At 35.2% G+C, this 20,358-nt stretch overlaps 1 protein-coding gene across 1 annotated transcript in view; it reads left to right on the plus strand.

The window, feature by feature from the left end:
* Window positions 1-20,358, plus strand: part of DOK6 (docking protein 6) — a 408,133-nt gene that overhangs the window by 123,466 nt on the left and 264,309 nt on the right. The window contains exon 2 of the mRNA XM_082668201.1: window positions 15,640-15,747. Within this exon, the coding sequence (XP_082524327.1) occupies window positions 15,640-15,747 (108 nt within the window). The remainder of the gene's footprint in view (window positions 1-15,639; window positions 15,748-20,358) is intronic.

The following is a 20,358-nucleotide window of genomic DNA, read 5'->3' on the forward strand; positions in this document are numbered from 1 at the left end:
GTATGCTTTAATACATGTTAGGTCTCCCCAACTATTGTTCTTATTTTTCTGAGGTTATTTTTTTTGCTATCTCCTATTTTACCATAAGTTAAGTAGTGTGTCTAGTTATGAAAGAGTAATTTAAGGTTTATTACATTAAACATATGAACTAATAGAGGTGAATTTATTTTCTATGACAATCACAGGGCATCTTTGCATTAAGTCGTATTTGATGTCCTCCAGAAATGGTTTCTAATGTTCCTTTTTGAGGTCTTAACATTTCTTTTGAGTGTATTTCTAGATTTTTTTTTAACATTTATGTGACCACCATAAATGGAGTTTTCCATCATACTTTCTAAATGATTATTGTTTGTTATATTTAAGATTTTTGACTTCTGATGATTTTATAAACTTTTACCGTAGTGAAATGAATTCCCTTATGCTCTGTAATAGATCTCAGCGGATTCTGAGTTTCCCAATATATAGTTATTTCATCTACAAGTTGTTTTAGCTGTTACTTTCTAATATTCCTATCTCTAATTTCTTTCTTTTTTGTAATTGCACTGGATAATATTTCTGCTACCTTGTAAATCTTAGTGTTGCTAAAGGGTATCTTTGTTGTAATCCTGATTGGCAGAAATGATCTAATGATGTGTTTTTCCTTTAAGTATAATGCTGGTTCCTGGGCTCATTTGAGAGATGGGGGGAAAGGGCAGAGAAGAGTGTATATTTTATCCTTTAGTGCACATATATCATTGCCCTTTTCTTAACTCACCTGATATTATGTTTATTTGTGATTCTCTTTCCCCAAACTGGTTATCCCTTTAAGACAAGTATGAGTGTTACTCTTTCCCATAGTAAGCATAATGTTTTACACATTGTCAGCATTCATTCATTGTGCAATTTGAATTATAATGAAGCCTCTAAAATTGTATCCTACTGTAATTTGCTGTCATGCTCTGGAATAGTTCCTAAGTAGATATATTTACTTGCATGTGATGTAGGAATTGATGCCCTTCATAATGACTGAATATATAAGACTTGTGTCAAGGAGGTGGCAATGGGTGAGACCTGTGAGTAAATAATATATCAATATATTATCCACAGGACTGAAGACATTAAGTTACATTCAAAAATTAAATAACAACCATTTCCAATCATTTATGAAAGACGTTTTATTGGGAATAAGTATTAAAGTGTTACTGAAGCTTGTGGTTGCACTTACTTAAGTTTGTAATGATTATACTGGTTCTTTATAAATCTAAGGCGAGTTTATGCTTTCTACCAATATATATTGAGCCCTTATAAGAATATATTATGCAAGAAGCTGTTTAATATACAAAGTTGTACTTTCAACAAGCATGGGCTCCAATGAGAGAAATGAAATTTATACTGAGTCACAAAACAAAGAAGGCTATAATAACTCTCCCATTTGCGGAGACCATAAGAAAGTGGAGACTGGAGGTATTATTGTGAGCAGGCAAGCTCAATCTGCCCAAAGTTTGCTCCCTTGAAACCTAAGTATCTCATTGATAGGAAAAGTTAATCAGGTTGACCAGATGTCAGGACATCTGGAAGCACAAAGAAAGTATTGAATGTATTTCATGGTGATTATAATTAACAGTACTGTATTGTACTCTTGAAATTTGCTATATGAGGTAACAGATATATTAATTAGCTGGATTGTAGTGATCATTTCACAGTGGTCCATAAGAAAACATTAGCATGATTATTTTGATGGTGGTGTACAGAATAGTTTAGAGAGAAAGCAGAGGTAGGAGGCCAACTTAGCAAACCATAGCAATAATTTAGAATTGTGCCAAACTTTGAGTAAGTTACTTAACTTTTATGCCTGAGTGTCCCATATAGTAAACAATGATAATTATATTGCCCACCTTATTGGATTTTGGTGTGGTTTAAACTACGTTAATATTTATAAGTTCCTCATTACAGTGGGGAACATAATATGAACTTAAGATGCTAGTTATTAGTATTGAAAGTCAAGATTGTTACTGTTACCTGATTGAAGCAATGCCCAAAATGTTGACTGAAGAGGAAAAAGTCAGGTTAAACCACAAAATTAAAATAATACTAAAACAAATATAGAGCATCCAAATCTAATTATGTAGCTCTAAACAGAAAGCCAGTACACTTTTGAAACAGCAGCCAAAATTAAATTAGGGAAAATGAGAGAAATAAAAATGTAAAGTAGATAAGAAACACTGTGTACTTTTTGCTAAGAAATTAATTTTCCTTTCTGAGTAAAACCTCTCACTTAAGGTGTTTCATTTCAAAATGAGCTTTTTTTAAAAAACGTCTTTATTGGCGTATAATTGCTTTACAATGGTGCGTTAGTTTCTGCTGTATAACAAAGCGAATCAGCTCTACATATACATATATCCCCATATCTCCTCCCTCTTGCGTCTCCCTATACATTTGAAATCAGTCACACTTGAAACTATTTCTTCCTTGGGCTTTCGAACTCCTGAAGCTTTCATGTCTTTTTTATGCTCTGAGGAGAGAAGCTTCTGTTCAGCTACTGAGCGTGGATTAGTGCTTAAGCCTTCAAGGAGCCCATACTCTCAAATACCATTTAGTTTAGATCTTGACATTTTCTTTTATTCTTGATCTTTTTAAAAATCACTTATTGGGCTTCCCTGATGGTGCAGTGGTTGAGAGTCTGCCTGCCGATGCAGGGGACATGGGTTCGTGCCCCGGTCTGGGAAGATCCCGCATGCAGCGGAGCAGCTAGGCCCGTGAGCCATGGCCGCTGAGCCTGCGCGTCTGGAGCCTGTGCTCCGCAACGGGAGAGGCCACAACAGTGAGAGGCCCGCGTACTGCAAAAAAAAAAAAAAAAAAAAAAAACAAATATGAGGTGGTGAAAAGTTCAAATATATCAGTAACCACATAAATGTAAATAGATTATGCATTTCTTTAATAAACAGAAGTCATAAATATATAAGCAAAACTGACAAATTTACTATCTTAAAGTGAAAAACTTCTGCATGAAAAGTTAAATTATAAAAAAGTGAAAGTCAAACTACAAAATAGGGGAAGGTATTTCCAATACATTTACCTGATAAAGGATTTTAAAGTAAAATATATTTAAATTTTTCTGCAAATCAACAGCAAAAAGGACAAAAAACAAATATAGTCTATCAACATGTATAAAGCTCTATCATATAATTGAAAGTGAAAATTAGGCTTTATAATGTTTTGTACATGAAGTTTTATACTATTTATGCAAAATTTGAAATATAAAAACAGTAATAAATATTGCTTATAAAGGTATAAAGATATAGTAGATATATTAAAGTCTTCGATTGGAAGGATGTACATCAACTTTAAGATAATATGTGATATGCAGTACATATATGAAAAAGAATTTTTTTTTTACATCTTTATTGGAGTATAATTGCTTTACAATGGTGTGTTAGTTTCTGCTTTATAACAAAGTGAATCAGTTATACATATAGATATGTTCCCATATCTCTTCCCTCTTGCGTCTCCCTCCCTCCCAGCCTTCCTATCCCACGCCTGTAGGTGGTCACAAAGCACTGAGCTGATCACCCTGTGCTATGCGGCTGCTCCCCAGTCTTATATATCACAGGAGCATCTCACTTTTGGATTTTGCCCACAGATTTTTGGATGGTGCAGGTAAAGGCAAAAATTAATGAAGACACCAAGATTTGAAGCGTATGTGACTAAAAAGAGGAAATAAAAATCCTGGAAGGAGAAGTAAACCGAAGAGGAAATATTTTGATTTGGACATTTGACTTTCACTTACTGAACCCTATAGTAACTTGGTCCATAAAATAGAAACATGCTGGTTGTACCTGGGAATAGAGTTTTCAGTGATTATTGAGTTATGCCTCTACAACTGACTGATGAAAATAAAATATTGTCAATTTCAAAAGCATAAGTTGATATAGAGCTAAAGAATACTTCGATTTTAGAGAAAGTAAAACCCAGAAGACATGGTTCTTTTCCTGGAGATTTTGAGCAAAGAGATAGGATATTTTGTTCTGTGTCATGTCAGTGTTGGGCTCTTTGAAAGCAGGGAGCAGGAAGACAGTAATTGTAAGACTCCCTCCAGTGCTGTGATTGTCTCTAAAGATTGCCACCTGCTTGGGTTATTGCTCTGCAGGTCTGCTCTACAACTGGTTTTCATTCTCATGATAATGAATTGTCTCATGACAGTTTCACACTCTCAACCTAAAACTTGCTGCTGCTGTGAAGTGTTTCATTTCTGGCTGTGACTCTAAACCATGTCTGTATTCTTTCCCAGTATTTCATTGATGGCCTGGTAGACAAATGCAGTAGAGAGAACTATATATATTCAGGTGAAAAACAAAAAACACTTGGCCTCCTCAAAAATTGGCAATGGTGAGATTTGGGGAATCATTGTTTTCCTTTTGTGAATTTCCAATTGTTTTTCTGGGTTATTAAGATAAAGAGAAAGCAGGATCATAGAAATGGAAAAGATGAACACATTTATTTTGGTCTTTCCAACCATGAAACGAGAAAAAATGAGATATACATATTGTGCTTTAAGCATTTTTTCAATGTTAATGGATAGCAATATTTATATTTTGCATTAAACAGTGGTGAATGATGCAAAGCTCTTGAGTTAACAAAATTGGTGAGAACTTTCTCTTTTAAAATTGAACTTAAATTATGGTCTGAGGAGAAGGCAAATAAGTTTTTAATTTTTTGGTTCTGTGGTTTATATTTAAATAGGTGAGTGTTTATACAGAGACATGCATATTTATGTATATTATTTATATATGTATATAAACTGAAATTTAAAAGTCAAATAGATATAAGGACAAATGCATTTATATATAAATATAAATGGATAGCCATATACACATAAAATGATAGCCTGCCTCTACTCCATTTCATCCTTTTTTTGTTTGTTTGTTTTGTTTCATCCTTAATGACCTCTGCTTTTTCGGTTGCAGATTATATAACCTAAAACAGAAATGGCCAGTAGAAGTATTTTTAAAACAATGAAGTAAAAACAATCCTTGAATTAGTGATAAGATTTCTTATATTTTTTGAGATACTAGTTAGTTTTTTGCTAAATTAAGTTACAGGTAAAAATAAATGTATTTAGACTTGTGGATATTTAAGAAAATGTATTTACATCCTCCATCCCCAGAAATATACTCTTTGCCTGTTTACAGTGGGGGCTGCTTGGTGCCCCTTATAACACCTTTAAAGTTGCCTCTGGCTCATCTCTTTTCATTGCTCTTGTATTCTTAAGTATTTCTAATCAATTCACAGGTGGAGAAAAACCCTTTGGGTTTTACATTTATCAGAGAGCCACTGCATTTATGTCAGCAGGCTGTGAACTATATCCAGAGTTGCAGGTGTGTACAAAGGAGGACCCGTAGTGGATATATTTGATTATAGTAGTCTACTCCTGGGCATACAGAAGCCACAGGACTGTAGACATTGCAATTGACAGCTGCAAGTCTTACAGTTTAGAGATGACATGTGCCTTGAAAAATCTAAGCATTTAAAAGAAATCAACCTGAAATACCCAATATTCCTGACCCTATACCACTATTTTTAAAATTTCATTTCATTTGCGACTTTTGTTTAATCTGTAATCCTAAATTTTCTGAGACTTCAGTTTACTTAAGGACATCTACCGTAACTTAGAGAAAGAGTTGATGAATCTGATTGAAATCTTAAAGTCAAGATTTTTCCTGACCTGGCTCTCCCATATCTTTCTTCTCTTATCTCTCACCACCCTTACTGTGGTTCACTGCCCTCCACACTGGCCTCCTTGCAGTTCTTGGAATAATAGTTCACGCAGGCTCCCTCAACAGGGCATTTGCTCTTGCAATTTTGTCTTACTGAAGCACTCTTTCCCCAGATGTCTGTACCACTCATTCTCTCACTTCCTCTAATACTGAAATGTAGGCTGCTGGGTGAGCCTTCCCTCACCATCCCTCCATAGCACTTAACACCATTGAAAAAAATACAATTTACAAATACACTTATTTATTTGCCATCATCTGTCTACCCAATTGAAATGGATGTTCCAAGAGGCAGGAACTTTGTTTCCACACGGACAGAAAGTTTGTGTGCTTTTTGTTGTTGTTATTATTATTATTTTTATCTGCATTTTTTTACAACTGTATCCACAGAACAAAGAGCTCTCAAATATTTTTTGAACAAATGGAATAGATAAGAGTGATTCTGGTATCGGTATATATTTGACAGCAATTAAATATAAGCCAGTGTTGAAAGTTCATATCTATATTGAAAAAGATAGCTAAAGCCAAATTCATCAGTGCATGAAGCTTAATCCTCTGTATTAACCACTTTTTGCACAAACACAGAGTGTCTTTCAATAGTACCATACACAATTTGTGAGAGGAGAAAGACTCAGGACTAAGTAATTGAATTTACTCATAGCATAAGCCTGCAATAACCATTCCTGAATGGTCTTTGCTTATGTGTTTATTTATTTGTTGTCTTGATATGTTCATCTTATATACAGTTATAAACAATTGAATCCCATACCCCAAGTTATCATTTATACAGTATCTTGCTTTCAGAAGGGAACACAGGGACTTCCCTAGTGGTCCAGTGGTTAAGACTTCACCTTCCAGTGCAGGGACTGTGGGTTTGATCCTTGGTTGGGGAGCTAAGATCCCACATGCCTCATGGCCAAAAACCCAAAACATAAAACAGAAGCAATATTGTAACAAATTCAATAAAGACTTTAAAAATGGTCCACATAAAAAAAAAATCTTAAAAAAAAAAGAAGGGAACACAAACATAAGATGCTCCAGATATGCCACTGTCTTCTATATTCTCTAAAATCTCTGGAAACGAAGTTTGTGTGACTCCTTTTAGTGCAGTGGATCCTCAGGTTTGACAACTCCTATAATTAAAAATTTTCCCAAGTTTTTAACCAAAATCGTACATGAACAAAGTTCATTAGGTCAACATCTTATGATGGAACAGGCCCATTAAATCCGACTTTTGGTTAAGTTAAATCTTGGGAATGGATGCTGGATAAATAACGTCATTATGGCTATGAACTAAAGCAAAGAAATCAAACCATCTACATCACAGTGAGTCTTAAATGGAAAAAGGATGCCCTTTGTGTAAAATCTCCTTGAAAAGGAGAAAACACTGAAGAAAAGGGACTGCTATGAGGTAAAAGGTTTTCATCAGATGGAAGGGAATCAAGAGGGTATTTAATTATGGCAATCGATCTGGCTGGCTGATGCAGTGTAAAACTGAGGTGTGGAGCAGCTGTGCATCCTGGGGATTTCTGTAGTCCTGGCAACAACGTGGAATTTTCTCGAAGGAAAATCTGAAGGGTACCCAGGAGCCTGTTTGGTGAGACAACTGGCATGTTTAGGAGATAACTTTGAATGAGAAGGTGAAATCAGTTACTTCCTCAGGAGAGAGTGAAGCAGCATCTTGAACAGTGATGGGACAGGCAGGCATGTCATCCGAGAAGGGACAGGACTCGGGAGAAGGTGAATCTTCCTGCAACCTATAAGTTCTGTTGCTAACTAGCCAAATTGTCCCTGCATCTTCAGATGCCCTTGAAGAGCCAAGCAGTGTCTGAAGAGACTGCACCCTGTCCTCCCACACACTGCTAAAGAAGGGCACTGATTTATGTCCTGTCTCTTAGAACAAAAGTAAAAATACCTAATTTAAATTAAATTAATAAAAATACCTAATTAAAAATACCTAATTTAATTGGTGTGGTTCTCTTTCAGTCACTCGAAAAATTTGTATTTTTCATTTATAAGCAAAATAAAACCTATTCCTTTATTTTTTCTTCTCAAAGGAGTGATTTCCTGGTCTCAAGCGGTCCTTTTTGCTGCTCATCTCCAGAATTCTCCAACATACTCATATAAGGCATCAGTTCCAGGGCCTAAAGCAGACTAACACTGTTAAAATCCCACTTGAAGAGGAGTAACAGGGAGGTGATTTCCTCGTGCTCCTATTAACTGTATGCTTGTGGTACGAAGGTTGCTTTCAGACTGCTGACTCATGCTGAATTTGACTTCACATTGACAGAGAAAGACACTTCCAAATTCTCTGCACCAGGTCCCTTTTTACTACCATCACAAAGCAAACTATTTTGAAAAAAAAAAAGCAAGGCGGAAAACAAAACTCTGCATTTATTAGCATTTATTAAATAATTAAGTTAAAAAATTCAACTAGACATCAAAATATAACTAGTCCACAGTCATGATAATTCATACTATTTTCCCCAATAAATTATTTTGTTTTAATAAGTGTATTATGAGATTTCATTAGGCTTTTGAAATATCAAAAATAATTTAATTGAAACAGAAATTGAGGAACTTTGTGCAAAATACCTGGCCAGTAGTCTTCAAAACTGTCAAGGTCATGAAAAGCAAAAAAGGCTGAGAAACTGTCAAAGATCAGAGGAGATTAGGAGACAGGACCACTGAATGCACCGTGGTGACCTGGATTGGATCCCAAAACAGAAGAGGACATTGGTGTGAAAAACTGGTGACTTCTGAATAGAATCTGTAGTTTAGATAATAGTATTTTACTAATGTTAAGTCTTAGTTTTGAAAAATGTATCATGGTTATTTAGGATGTTAATATTAGGAGAAGCTGGGTAAAATCTTTTTGGGAAATCTCTGCACCATTTTTGCCAGTGTTTATAAATCTAAAATTATCCCAGAACAAGAAAATAATAACTTAAGGGCCTTGGCTTGGTAAACAGTCTGTTACATCAGGTCTTTAACAATCAGTTTTATCTATATGTGGTTGCCTCTGTTAATGTAATAGCAAAGAGATAAGATGCTATCGTAAATACCAAGTCTATTTTTCCTCATTATCCATTATCAGGTTTATTCTATAGCAATATCAAGTGCCTAAATGGAAACACTTTTGCTTTCTGACTCATGTTTATCTCACTATTTAGTTAAAAATAATGTTGTCACACAAGCTGAGACATTGCAGTCAGGGAGTATGTTTGTTTACTTCCATGAATATTACAAGGCTTCATTGAATATCACCATGGTTCCTGAGCAATAAAGTGCACAGGGTACAGGGAAAAGTATTCTTCTGTAGGAAAGAACAGAAACTGTATTACCAGGATTTTTGGTCTCAAATGCATTCAAAGAGGGTCTTCCTACCTCAACTAGAATTCCAAATCCACTAAAATAATCAGGAGATAAATATTAATAATCTATATACTTTGCAAATGATATGTTTATTTATCTGCCTTGGATCTCTCACATTTCTACTCAGATTCATGTAACTATTTTTCACTTCCACAATATTACTGTTAATACTACTACTCCACTAATAAAAACAAAATCTAAAAAAGTATCTTTCTTAGCGTGGGCTGCCATAACACAATGCCATAGGCTGAGTGGCTTGAAAAACAGACATTTATTTTCTCACAGTTCTGGGGGTTAGAAGTCCAAGATCAAGGTCCAGCATGGTCAGGTTCTGGCGAGAGCCCTCTTCCCAGCTTGCAGATGACCAGCATCTCACTGCATGTCCACATGACCTCTTTTTCTGTGAGAGCATGGAGAGAAGGCAGGCTCTCTGGTGTCTTTTCTTATAAGGACACTAATTCCATCCTGAGGGCCCCACCCTCATGACTTCATCTAACCCTAATTACCTCCTAAAGCCCCATCTCCAAATACCATCACATTGGGGGTGAGGAATCCAACGAACCATATGCTGATATCATAGTATTATCAATATTTATACTACCTTTTTTAGGTTGTTTTACCTTGAGGGCAGAGATCAGTAAGGGGTCAAAAAATAAATAAATAACTAGAACACAGTGTGTGGAACACAAGTGTGTGGAGAGAACACCAGGAGATCTGAAGGAGTAGTCATAACTCCTTATGTCCTGGGCTGTGGTTAGAAATCTTGTGACAGAGGAGATGGGTCTCCACCTGGGTAGAGAAAGAGAGGTATATCCACGTGTGCTGAAAGCTCAGGGCTGTCCTTCATGTGCTTTTCGAAGCTACCAGTATGGAGCTAGGAAAGGTAGCAAGAGTAATATGAAATTGTGTGATTGTACTGTTATTCTGTTTATTCTGCTTTTATGGTGAGAGGTCTTCCTGTGATTGTTCTGAGTGCCTTTGAACAGGAGAAACACTGTCTTCTAGTGAATAATAGACAGTGCACACTCCAGAGGAATTATAGTATCTGGCCTATATTAGTTAAAAAAACAGTATAAATAAACTTTACAGTATAATTAAAGAAATAGAACAGAAGAGAGACCTTCAAGATAGCGGAGGAGTAAGACGTGGAGATCACCTTCCTCCCCACAAATACATCAGAAATACATCTACACGTGGAACAACTCCTACAGAACACCTACTGAATGCTGTCAGACAACCTCAGACTTCCCCAAAGAGCGAAGAACAGATGCCCTCAGCGACCTACATGCAGAGGCGGGGCTAAATCCAAAGCTGAACCCCAGGATCTGTGCGAACAAAGAAGAGGAAGGGACATGTCTCCCAGCAGCCTCAGGAGCCGCAGATTAAAGCTCCACAATCAACCTGATGTACCTGCATCTGTGAAATACATGAATAGACAACGAATCATCCCAAAATTGAGGCAGTGGACTTTGTGTGATTTTGTCTGTATAGCTTTGCTTTTACCATTTCTCCTGGGGTTCTGTCTGTCCTTTTTTATTTTTATTTTTTAGGGTAGTTTTTAGTGCTTGTTATCGTTGTTGGATTTGGTTTTTGGTTTGGTTGCTGTCTTCTTTCTTTCTCTTTTTTATTGCTATCTATTTTTTTTTTAATTTTCAATAATTTTTTTACTTTTTATTTTAATAACTTTATTTTATTTTTCTTTCTTTTTTCTCCCTTTTCTTCTGAGCTGTGTGGCTGACAGGGCCTTGGTGCTCTAGCTGGGTGTCAGGCCAGTGCCTCTGAGGTGGGAGAGCAGAGTTCAGGACATTGGTCCACAAGAGACCTCCTGGCTCCATGTAATATCAAATGGTGAAAGCTCTCCCAGAGATCTCCATCTCAACTCTAAGAGCCACCTCCACTTAACAACCAGCAAGCTTCAGTGCTGGACACCCCCTGCCAAACAACTAGCAAGACAGGAATATAACCCCACCCATTAGCAGAGAGGCTGCCTAAAATCATAATAGGGTCACAGACACACCAAAACACATCACCGGCTGTGGTCCTGCCCACCACAAAGACAAGATCCAGGCTCATCCACCAGAACACAGGCACCAGTCCCCTCCACCAGGAAGCTTACACAACCCAGTGAACCAACCTTAGCCACTGGGGGCAGACACCAAAAACAATGGGAACTACAAACCTGCAGCCTGCAAAAAGGAGACTCCAAACACAGTAAGTTAAGCAAAATGAGAAGACAGAGAAACACAAAGCAGATGAAGGAGCAAGATAAAAACCCACCAGACCAAACAAATGAAGAGGAAATAGGCAGTCTACCTGAAAAAGAATTCAGAGTAATGATAGTAAAGATGATCCAAAATCTTGGAAATAGAATGGAGAAAATACAAGAAACGTTTAACAAGGACATAGAAGAACTAAAGAGCAAACAAACAATGATGAACAATGCAATAAATGAAATTTAAACTTCTCTAGAAGGAATCAATAGCAGAATAACTAAGGCAGAAGAATGGATAAGTGACCTAGAAGATAAAATAGTGGAAATAACTACCGCAGAGCAGAATATAGAAAAAAGAATGAAAAGAATCGAGGACAGTCTCAGAGACCTCTTGTACAACATTAAATGCGCCAACATTCGAAATATAGGGGTCCCAGAAGAAGAAGAGAAAAAGAAAGGGACTGAGAAACTATTTGAAGAGATTATAGTTGATAACTTCCCTAATATGGGAAAGGAAATAGTCAATCAAGTCCAGGAAGCGCAGAGTCCCATACAAGATAAATCCAAGGAGAAACATGCCAAGACACATATTAATCAAACTATCAAAAATTAAATACAAAGAAAAAATATTGAAAGCAGCAAAGGAAAAACAACAAATAACACACAAGGGAATCTCCATAAGGTAAGCAGCTGATCTTTCAGCAGAAACTCTGCAAGCCAGAAGGGAGTGGCAGAACATATTTAAAGTGATGAAAGGGAAAAACCTACAACCAAGATTACTCTACCCAGCAAGGATCTCATTCAGATTCTGCAGAGAAATTAAAACCTTTACAGACAAGCAAAAGCTAAGAGAATTCAGCACCACCAAACCAGCTTTGCAGCAATGCTAAAGGAACTTCTCTAGGCAAGAAACACAAAAGAAGGAAAAGACCTACAAAAACAAACCCAAAACAATTAAGAAAATGGTAATAGGAACATACATATCGATAATTACCTTAAACATAAATGGATTAAATGCTCCAACCAAAAAACATAAACTGGCTGAATGGATACAAAAACAAGACCCATATATATGCTGTCTACAAGAGACCCACTTCAGACCTAGAGACACATACAGACTGAAAGTAAGGGGATGGAAAAAGGTATTTCATGCAAATGGAAACCAAAAGAAAGCTGGAGTAGCAATTCACATATCAGACAAAATAGACTTTAAAATAAAGATTATTACAAGAGACAAAGAAGGACACTACCTAATGATCAAGGGATCAATCCAAGAAGAAGATACGACAATTGTAAATATTTATGGACCCAACATAGGAGCACCTCAATACATAAGCCAAATGCTAACAACCATAAAGGGGGAAATTGACAGTAACACAATCATAGTAGGGGACTTTATCACCCACTTTCACAATGGACAGATCATCCAAAATGAAAATAAAGAAACACAAGCTTTAAATGATACATTAAATAAGATGGACTTAATTGATATTTATAGGACATTCCATCCAAAAACAACAGAATACACTTTCTTAAGTGCTCTTGGAACATTCTCCAGGATAGATCATATCTTGGATCACAAATCAATCTTGGTAAATTTGAGAAAACTGAAATCATATCAAGTATCTTTTTCAACCACAATGCTATGAGACTAGATATCAATTACAGGAAAAAATCTGTAAAAATTACAAACATATGGAGGCTAAACAATACAGTACTAAATAACCAAGAGATCACTGAAGAAATCAAAGAGGAAATCAAAAAATACCTAGAAACAAATGACAATGTAAACACGACAACCCAAAACCCAGAGATAAACCCACGCACCTATGGTCAGCTAATCTGTGACAAAGGAGGCAAGGATATACAATGGAGAAAAGACAGCCTCTTCAATAAGTGGTGCTGGGAAAATTGGACAGGTACATGTAAAAGAATGAAATTAGAACACTCCGTAACACCATACACAAAAATAACCTCAAAATGGATTAAAGACCTAAATGTAAAACTTTAAAACTCTTAGAGGAAAACATAGGCAGAACACTCCATGACATAAATCACAGCAAGATCCTTTTAGAGCCACCACTTAGAGAAATGGAAATTAAAACAAAAATAAACAAATGGGACCTAATGAAACTTAAACCTTTTGCACAGCAAAGGAAACCATAAACAAGACGAAAAGACAACCCTCAGAATGGGAGAACATATTTGCAAATTAAGCAACTGACAAAGGATTAATCTCCAAAATTTATAAGCAGCTCATGCAGCTCAATATCAAAAAAACAAACAACCCAATCCAAAAATGGGCAGAAGACTTAAATAGACATTTCTCCAAAGAAGATATACAGATTGCCAACAAACACATGAAAGAATGCTCAACATCATTAATCATTAGAGAACTGCAAGTGAAAAACACAATGAGGTATCACCTCACAACCGTCAGAATGGCCATCATCAAAAAATCTACAAACAATAAATGCTGGAGAGGGGGTGGAATAAAGGGAACCCCCTTGCACTGTTGGTGGAAATGTAAATTGATACAGCCACTATGGAGAAGAGTATGGAGGTTCCTTTAAAAACTAAAAATAGAACTACCATATGACCCAGCAATCCCACTACTTGGCATATAGCCTGAGAAAAGCATAATTCAAAAAGAATCATGTACTGCAATGTTCATTGCAGCTGTATTTACAGTAGGTAGTTCATGGAAGCCACCTAAGTGTCCATCGACAGATGAATGGATAAAGAAGATGTGGCACATATATACAATGGAATATTACTCAGCCATATAAAGAAATGAAATTGAGTTATTTGTAGTGAGGTGGATGGACTTAGAGACTGTCGTACAGAGTGAAGTAAGTCAGAAGGAGAAAAATAAATACCGTATGCTAACACATATATATGGAATCTAAAAAAAAAAAATGGTTCTAAAGGACCTAGGGGCAGGACAGGAATAAAGACGCAGACATAGAGAATGGACTTGACACGGGGAGGGGGAAGGGTAAGCTGGGACGAAATGACAGAGTGGCATGGACATATATACACTATGAAATGTAAAATAGATAGCTAATGGGAAGCAGCTGCATACCACAGGGAGATCAGCTCGGTGCTTTGTGACCATCTAGAGGGGTGGGATAGGGAGGGTGGGAGGGTGACCCATGAGGGAAGAGATATGGGGATGTATGTATATGTATAGCTGATTCATTTTTTTATGAAGCAGAAACTAACACACATTGTAAAGCAATTATACTCCAATAAAGATGTTTAAAAATAAATAAATAAATAAATTTAAAAAATAAAAAAAAGAAATAGAACAGAAATACAGTGATCTTAGTTTCTGGCTATAGCGAATGTAAACTCCAGCAAAAATATGCATTTCTATAAAAGTTTGAAATAAATTTGCATTTCTAGACCTCTTTAGTTATTGAAAAAAGTTTCATTTTATTGATTTGACTTAAACATACCTGTGGATGGAGGGTTTTAAGGTGGGCATCAGGTGACATTGTAAGAGCCAACATGAATTATTCCTGTAAAATCAGGAAGAGTCCAGAAAGAAGGGCCTGTGTTTGTGTAATATATAGCCCTACTTTTTTTTTAAACAAAGCTGAAGAGATGTGTGTTCAGACAGATGTGTGTTCAAATCCTGACACTCTTACTGTCTTACTATCTTTATCCTAAAATGAAGACAACCTACCTCATATAGTAGGTATGAGGATTAAATGTGTCTATAAATTTTAAAATGTATTGCACATAATAAGTGTTTAGTAAATAGTAGGTGCTATAAAAGCATAGAAGGGCGTGACAGATGTGTCCATTATAAAATCTGTTTCATTTTCTAAAGGAGTATATGAGCATTTTTTATAATGAACACTATAAGTTAATTTTTAAATGTGATGTTTTTCCAAAGAATATTGAACATTATGAAAGTGCTTAATCTTAGTAAATTTTTACTTCATTATCATGGAAAACAGAATTGTTTGTCACCAGGATGGTGAGAATAAATCCTTTATATGGTGTTGATACCCAGATGATTTAGTTAGATTAAAGAGGATTGAAGCCAGTGCACTGAAAATCTCATAGCATAAAATCTTTTCATATAAAATTTATGTTTATATTTAATATTGTTTTTAAAATTTGCTATAATTTTAAAGAATAGCATGCCTCTGAATTCCCAGTTTTTTTCTCTCTGTAAGATAAGTGCATGTAAAACAATTTATTCCCCCTGGATTAGTTGAATAGATAAATCCCTGATGCTACTAAACTCACGTACAAAAGACATAATGGGATTCCTTTATTTACTTTCAGATTTTCAGACGTTGCTGGTTGGTTTTTAAGAAGGCGTCTAGTAAAGGACCCAGAAGGCTAGAAAAATTTCCAGATGAAAAGGCAGCATATTTCAGAAACTTTCATAAGGTAAGTCACGGTCTTTGGAATCTCTGGGGAATAACTGTACCCTTGGCAACAACTGTGGAGACACTTCTTTTGATAGATGAAATCTGCAGAGGCAAAAATGCATGGCCAGGATAAAATGTCCCTGCACTGATAAAATGCAAAAGTTGTTTTTCTCCTTTATTTTAATCATCTGCTATAAATGCCAGTGGTACCTCTGCAAAATGAAAGACTCATTTTTATTGCTACTTTGCAAAATGAGATGACTCATAACTCAACCAGATCATTTCCCAAGGTGCTGAGTAGGCATTTTCCCTCTTTTCAGGTTAATTGTTCATTTTTTACTTTGATTTAAAGCGTGGGCAATGTTTTGGAGATAAAACTTTTGAGGCTGGTGTTAGCAGTGTTAATGACACTGTTAATGTACAAAGCATTTGCTCTTTACAGCATAACAAGAACGATCATCATGTATGCTGATGTGTAGAGACGTGACTTAAATCCTATGAATGAAATAGCAATTTCCTAAGAATTAAAAGTATGTAAGAAATTGCCCTAGAATGATGCTAAATGTGCTGCTGAAAGTTATCTCTGGTGATAATGTCAAAAAAGAGTTAAGTATTTGATAGTAATGTGGAAGATTCATGATCAGAATGCAGAATTGTGAAACAGCATTGCTTTTTTGATAGAATGCCTACATAAGCTCAGGAAAGACTGTAATTCCTCACTGGTGGTAACATAGAGTAAGTTACCCTGAATAATGTCATTAGTCTGTGGAATTTATTTTATGTGAGGTACAGTGCTAATTTCTTCTTTTATTAAAAATAGAGTGCTTGCCAGGGATGAGGGGGGTGGGAGGGATAAATAGGCATAGGACTGAGGATTTTTAGGACAGTGAAGCTACCCTTTATGCTACTATAATGGTGGATGTATGTCATTATAAATCTGTCCAAAGCCATAGAATGTACAACACGAAGAGTGAACCTTACTGTAAAATATGGACTTTGGGTGATTATGTTGTATCAAGGTAGATTCATGAGTTATAACAAATGTACCATCTGGTGGGGATATTGATAATGGGGGAGGCTATGTATTTGTGAGGGCAGGTTGCATAAGGGAAAGCTCTGTACTTTCTGCTCAATATTGCTGTGAACATAAAACTGCTCTAAAAATTAAAGTCTATTAAAAATAGATTATTCAGCAGTAATATGCTAACCAATCCTATTACACAAATAACTAGCAATCTTTTGTATTAGATTTGAACCTATATCATAAGGCTTAAAATGTGAATTTCTTTAACTCTCTATGAGGTATTCTGTATTTTAATATAGATTTACTAATAGAGAATCCAAGTTCAAGTTCCTGCCCAGCCACTTACAAGCTCATAGTAGTTTGGTTTTCTCATGAGGACATGGATTTTAAAATTGTAATATTACATGTCTCTTTTGAAGACTATTTAAGATAGAGTATCAAATAACAACCAACACAGTGATGCAGGTTCTTACTATATGAAAAATTATTTGCAGCCTGAAGTCATATTGATATTTTGTATGATGATGATGACCATGGCAATAATTTTAAGCCTGACTTAATGACAAACTGCCAGGTCGTGAAATGTAAGTCTGTAATGTTTAGTTTTTGAGTAAAATTTTGGAAGACTGAGCATAGTATATATTCTGTGGATTCCTGGTCAGAACGCCTGCCTGCTGGTCAATGCTGTACCCTGGCTGGACGCTCTCTAGCCAGCGCACCTAGAGTCCATGTACTCATGATTCAGCCATCTTCTAGTTGCAAAATGGCAACATTATAAGCAGTATTATAACCACCTATAAGGGTTAATAATTTAGACAAAGATAAGTATAAGCTGTCTGCTTTACACGATGCACTGGGGGGCACGAGGACATGTGTGAGGCACAGTCCTTGCCCTGAAAGAGCTTGTATTCCAGAGGAAAAGACACACATATGCAGATAATTTTGATTCAATATGAACAAGTCTTAATAAATTGAAAAGGGTTGAGGTCATAAAGAGTGTGTTCTCTGACCATAAATTATTTAAATTAGAAATCAATGTTATCTAGTAAATGCTAAATATTTGGTAATTAACATAGTCTAAGGGGTAATAATTCCAAGGCAATGTAGTAGTCACAGAGGCTATTGGCAGGTATTCTAAACTCAAAGATAATAAAAACACAAATATCAGCATGTGTGGAATAGAGCTATACCGGTGAGTATAGGGAAGTGTATAGCTATGAGTTCTTACATTAGAAAGAAACAATAAATGCAGGAGAAAATATCAATGAAACAGAAACCAAAATAGCAGTCAGGAAATTTTGTAAAGTCAATAGCTGTTTCTTTTACAAAAAAAATCACTCACTTGATAAACTCTTAACCGAATTTATCAGGAAAAAAATAAGAAAAATCAAAGGCTGGTAAGAGTAGAGGGGTTATCACTACAAATTCTACTTGACAGCTTAAAGGAAATAGACAAACTCCTTGAAAGATACAAACTACCCAGTCTTATTCAATAGCTGAAGACCTAATAAAAACTTTGAACTTATAGTTCACAACTTTCCCACCAAGAAAACTTCAGGTCCATATCATTTCACTTGTTAATACTACAACATATTTAAAGGGAAAAAATTAATCCACGTAAATACTTAAGGAAAATATAAAAAGGAGGAAACCCTTTCCAACTCACTTTATCAGACTGATATCTGAAAACCAAAACTAGACAAAGACACTAGGGGAAAGGGACTGATCAGTATCCCTACAAATCAGAACATTTAAACAAAATATTAGGAAATCTAATTCAACAATATGTTAAAATGATAACATATGATCAGGTAAGATTTACGACAGAAATGCAAGGTTGTTTTAACATTTGAAAATCGACCAATGTAATAATGTAGAAATAAAGAGAAAATATATCATGGGATCCTTTAAATGTATACAGAAAGACAGTTCTGTATGCATATAAAGACAAAATTCAACATCCATTTATGATTTAAAACCCTCAGAACATCAAGGACAGAATGAACTTCCTTAATCAGAAAAAAAGCATCTAACAAATACCTACAGAAAAGAAAAAGAAAACTCTGTTTCTATGCTCAGTGACATAATCATTTGTTGAAAATGCATGATCGTCTTCAAAACAAATACCAGAACTAATGAATGAATTTAGTGAATGACATTTTATGATCATTTGCATTTTAAATAGTAGCAGTTAACACTTGCTAAATTAATTTTTTTTAAAAAACTCAATTTACAGTAGTGCCAACAAATAATTATAAAGCACATGTGCAATCTCTACACTGAAAACTATGGAAAATAGCTGAATTAAAGAGGACCTAAATAAATGGCAAGAAATAAAATATTCTTAGATTGATACCAATTCAATATTGTTAGGATGTCAATTCTTCCTAAATCGATATGTAACATAATTCTTATCAAAATTCCAGGAATATTTTCTTGTAGGTATTGACAAACTAATTCTATATGGATATTTGCATAACCTATATTAACCAATGCAATTTTAATAAAGAAGAACAAAGTTGGAAATTTATAAGATTTCATGACTTACTATAAAGTGACAAATCATGATATTATGATTTTAGCAAAAGGATATTTATATAGATCAATGGAAGGGAATAGAGAGGTCAGAAATGAACTGATACATATATGGCCAGTTGCATTTTGACAAAGGTATGAAGACAAGTCAATAGGAAAAGAAACTTTCTCCAACTAATGGTGCTAGAACAACTAGATGTCTCTGTAAATAAATGAACATTGATCTTACATCACATTATACACATAATAAACTCAGAGCAGATCATTGGTCTAAATTTAAATGCCAAAACTATAAAACTCCCCGTAGTAAGTATAGAAGAAAACCTTTTCCACTTTGTAATAAGCAAATATTTCTCAGCAAATATTTGTAATAAGCAAATATACACAAAAAGTATAAACCATAAGAAAAAATTGGTAAATTGAGCTATATTGAAATTTAAAACTTTTTCTCTTCAAGTGATCTAGCTAACAAAATAAAAAGGCAGGTAAGTCTGGGAAAATACATGCAAACATGTCTCTGACCAGAAACACATATCCAGAATACTTAAAGAATTCTTAGAACTCAATAATAGGATATTTTTAGGTTGAACAAAAGTATTTTAGGTTGAACAGAAGATGTGAACAGATACTTTCCAAAATAAGATATATGAACAGCAAACAAGAACATGAAAAAATGCTCAACATCACCAGTGATCTGCAAGATTTAAATTCAAAGTAACACTGTCCGTCCATTAGAATGGCTAAAACTAGAAAGATTGAAACTAACCAGAGTTGTAGAACTCATAAATTGCTGATGGACATGTAAAATTTTATAAGCACTTTGTAAAACAGTTGGCAGTTTCTTTAAAAGAGTAAACATACATCTGTCCAGCCATTCCACTTCTAGAAATTTACTCCCCTTCCCCGCAAATGAATAGCCATGTCCAAATAAATATATGTACGAAAATGTTCATAGTAGCGTTATTCAAAATAGCCTACAAGTGGAAACAACCCAAACAGGAGAATGAATAAACTAATTGTGGTACATCCATCAATGGAAAACCACTGAATGATTGAAAGGAAAGACCTACT

Source organism: Grampus griseus (genome assembly GCF_964374135.1).
Source record: "Grampus griseus genome assembly, chromosome: 12".
Lineage (NCBI taxonomy): Eukaryota > Metazoa > Chordata > Mammalia > Artiodactyla > Delphinidae > Grampus > Grampus griseus.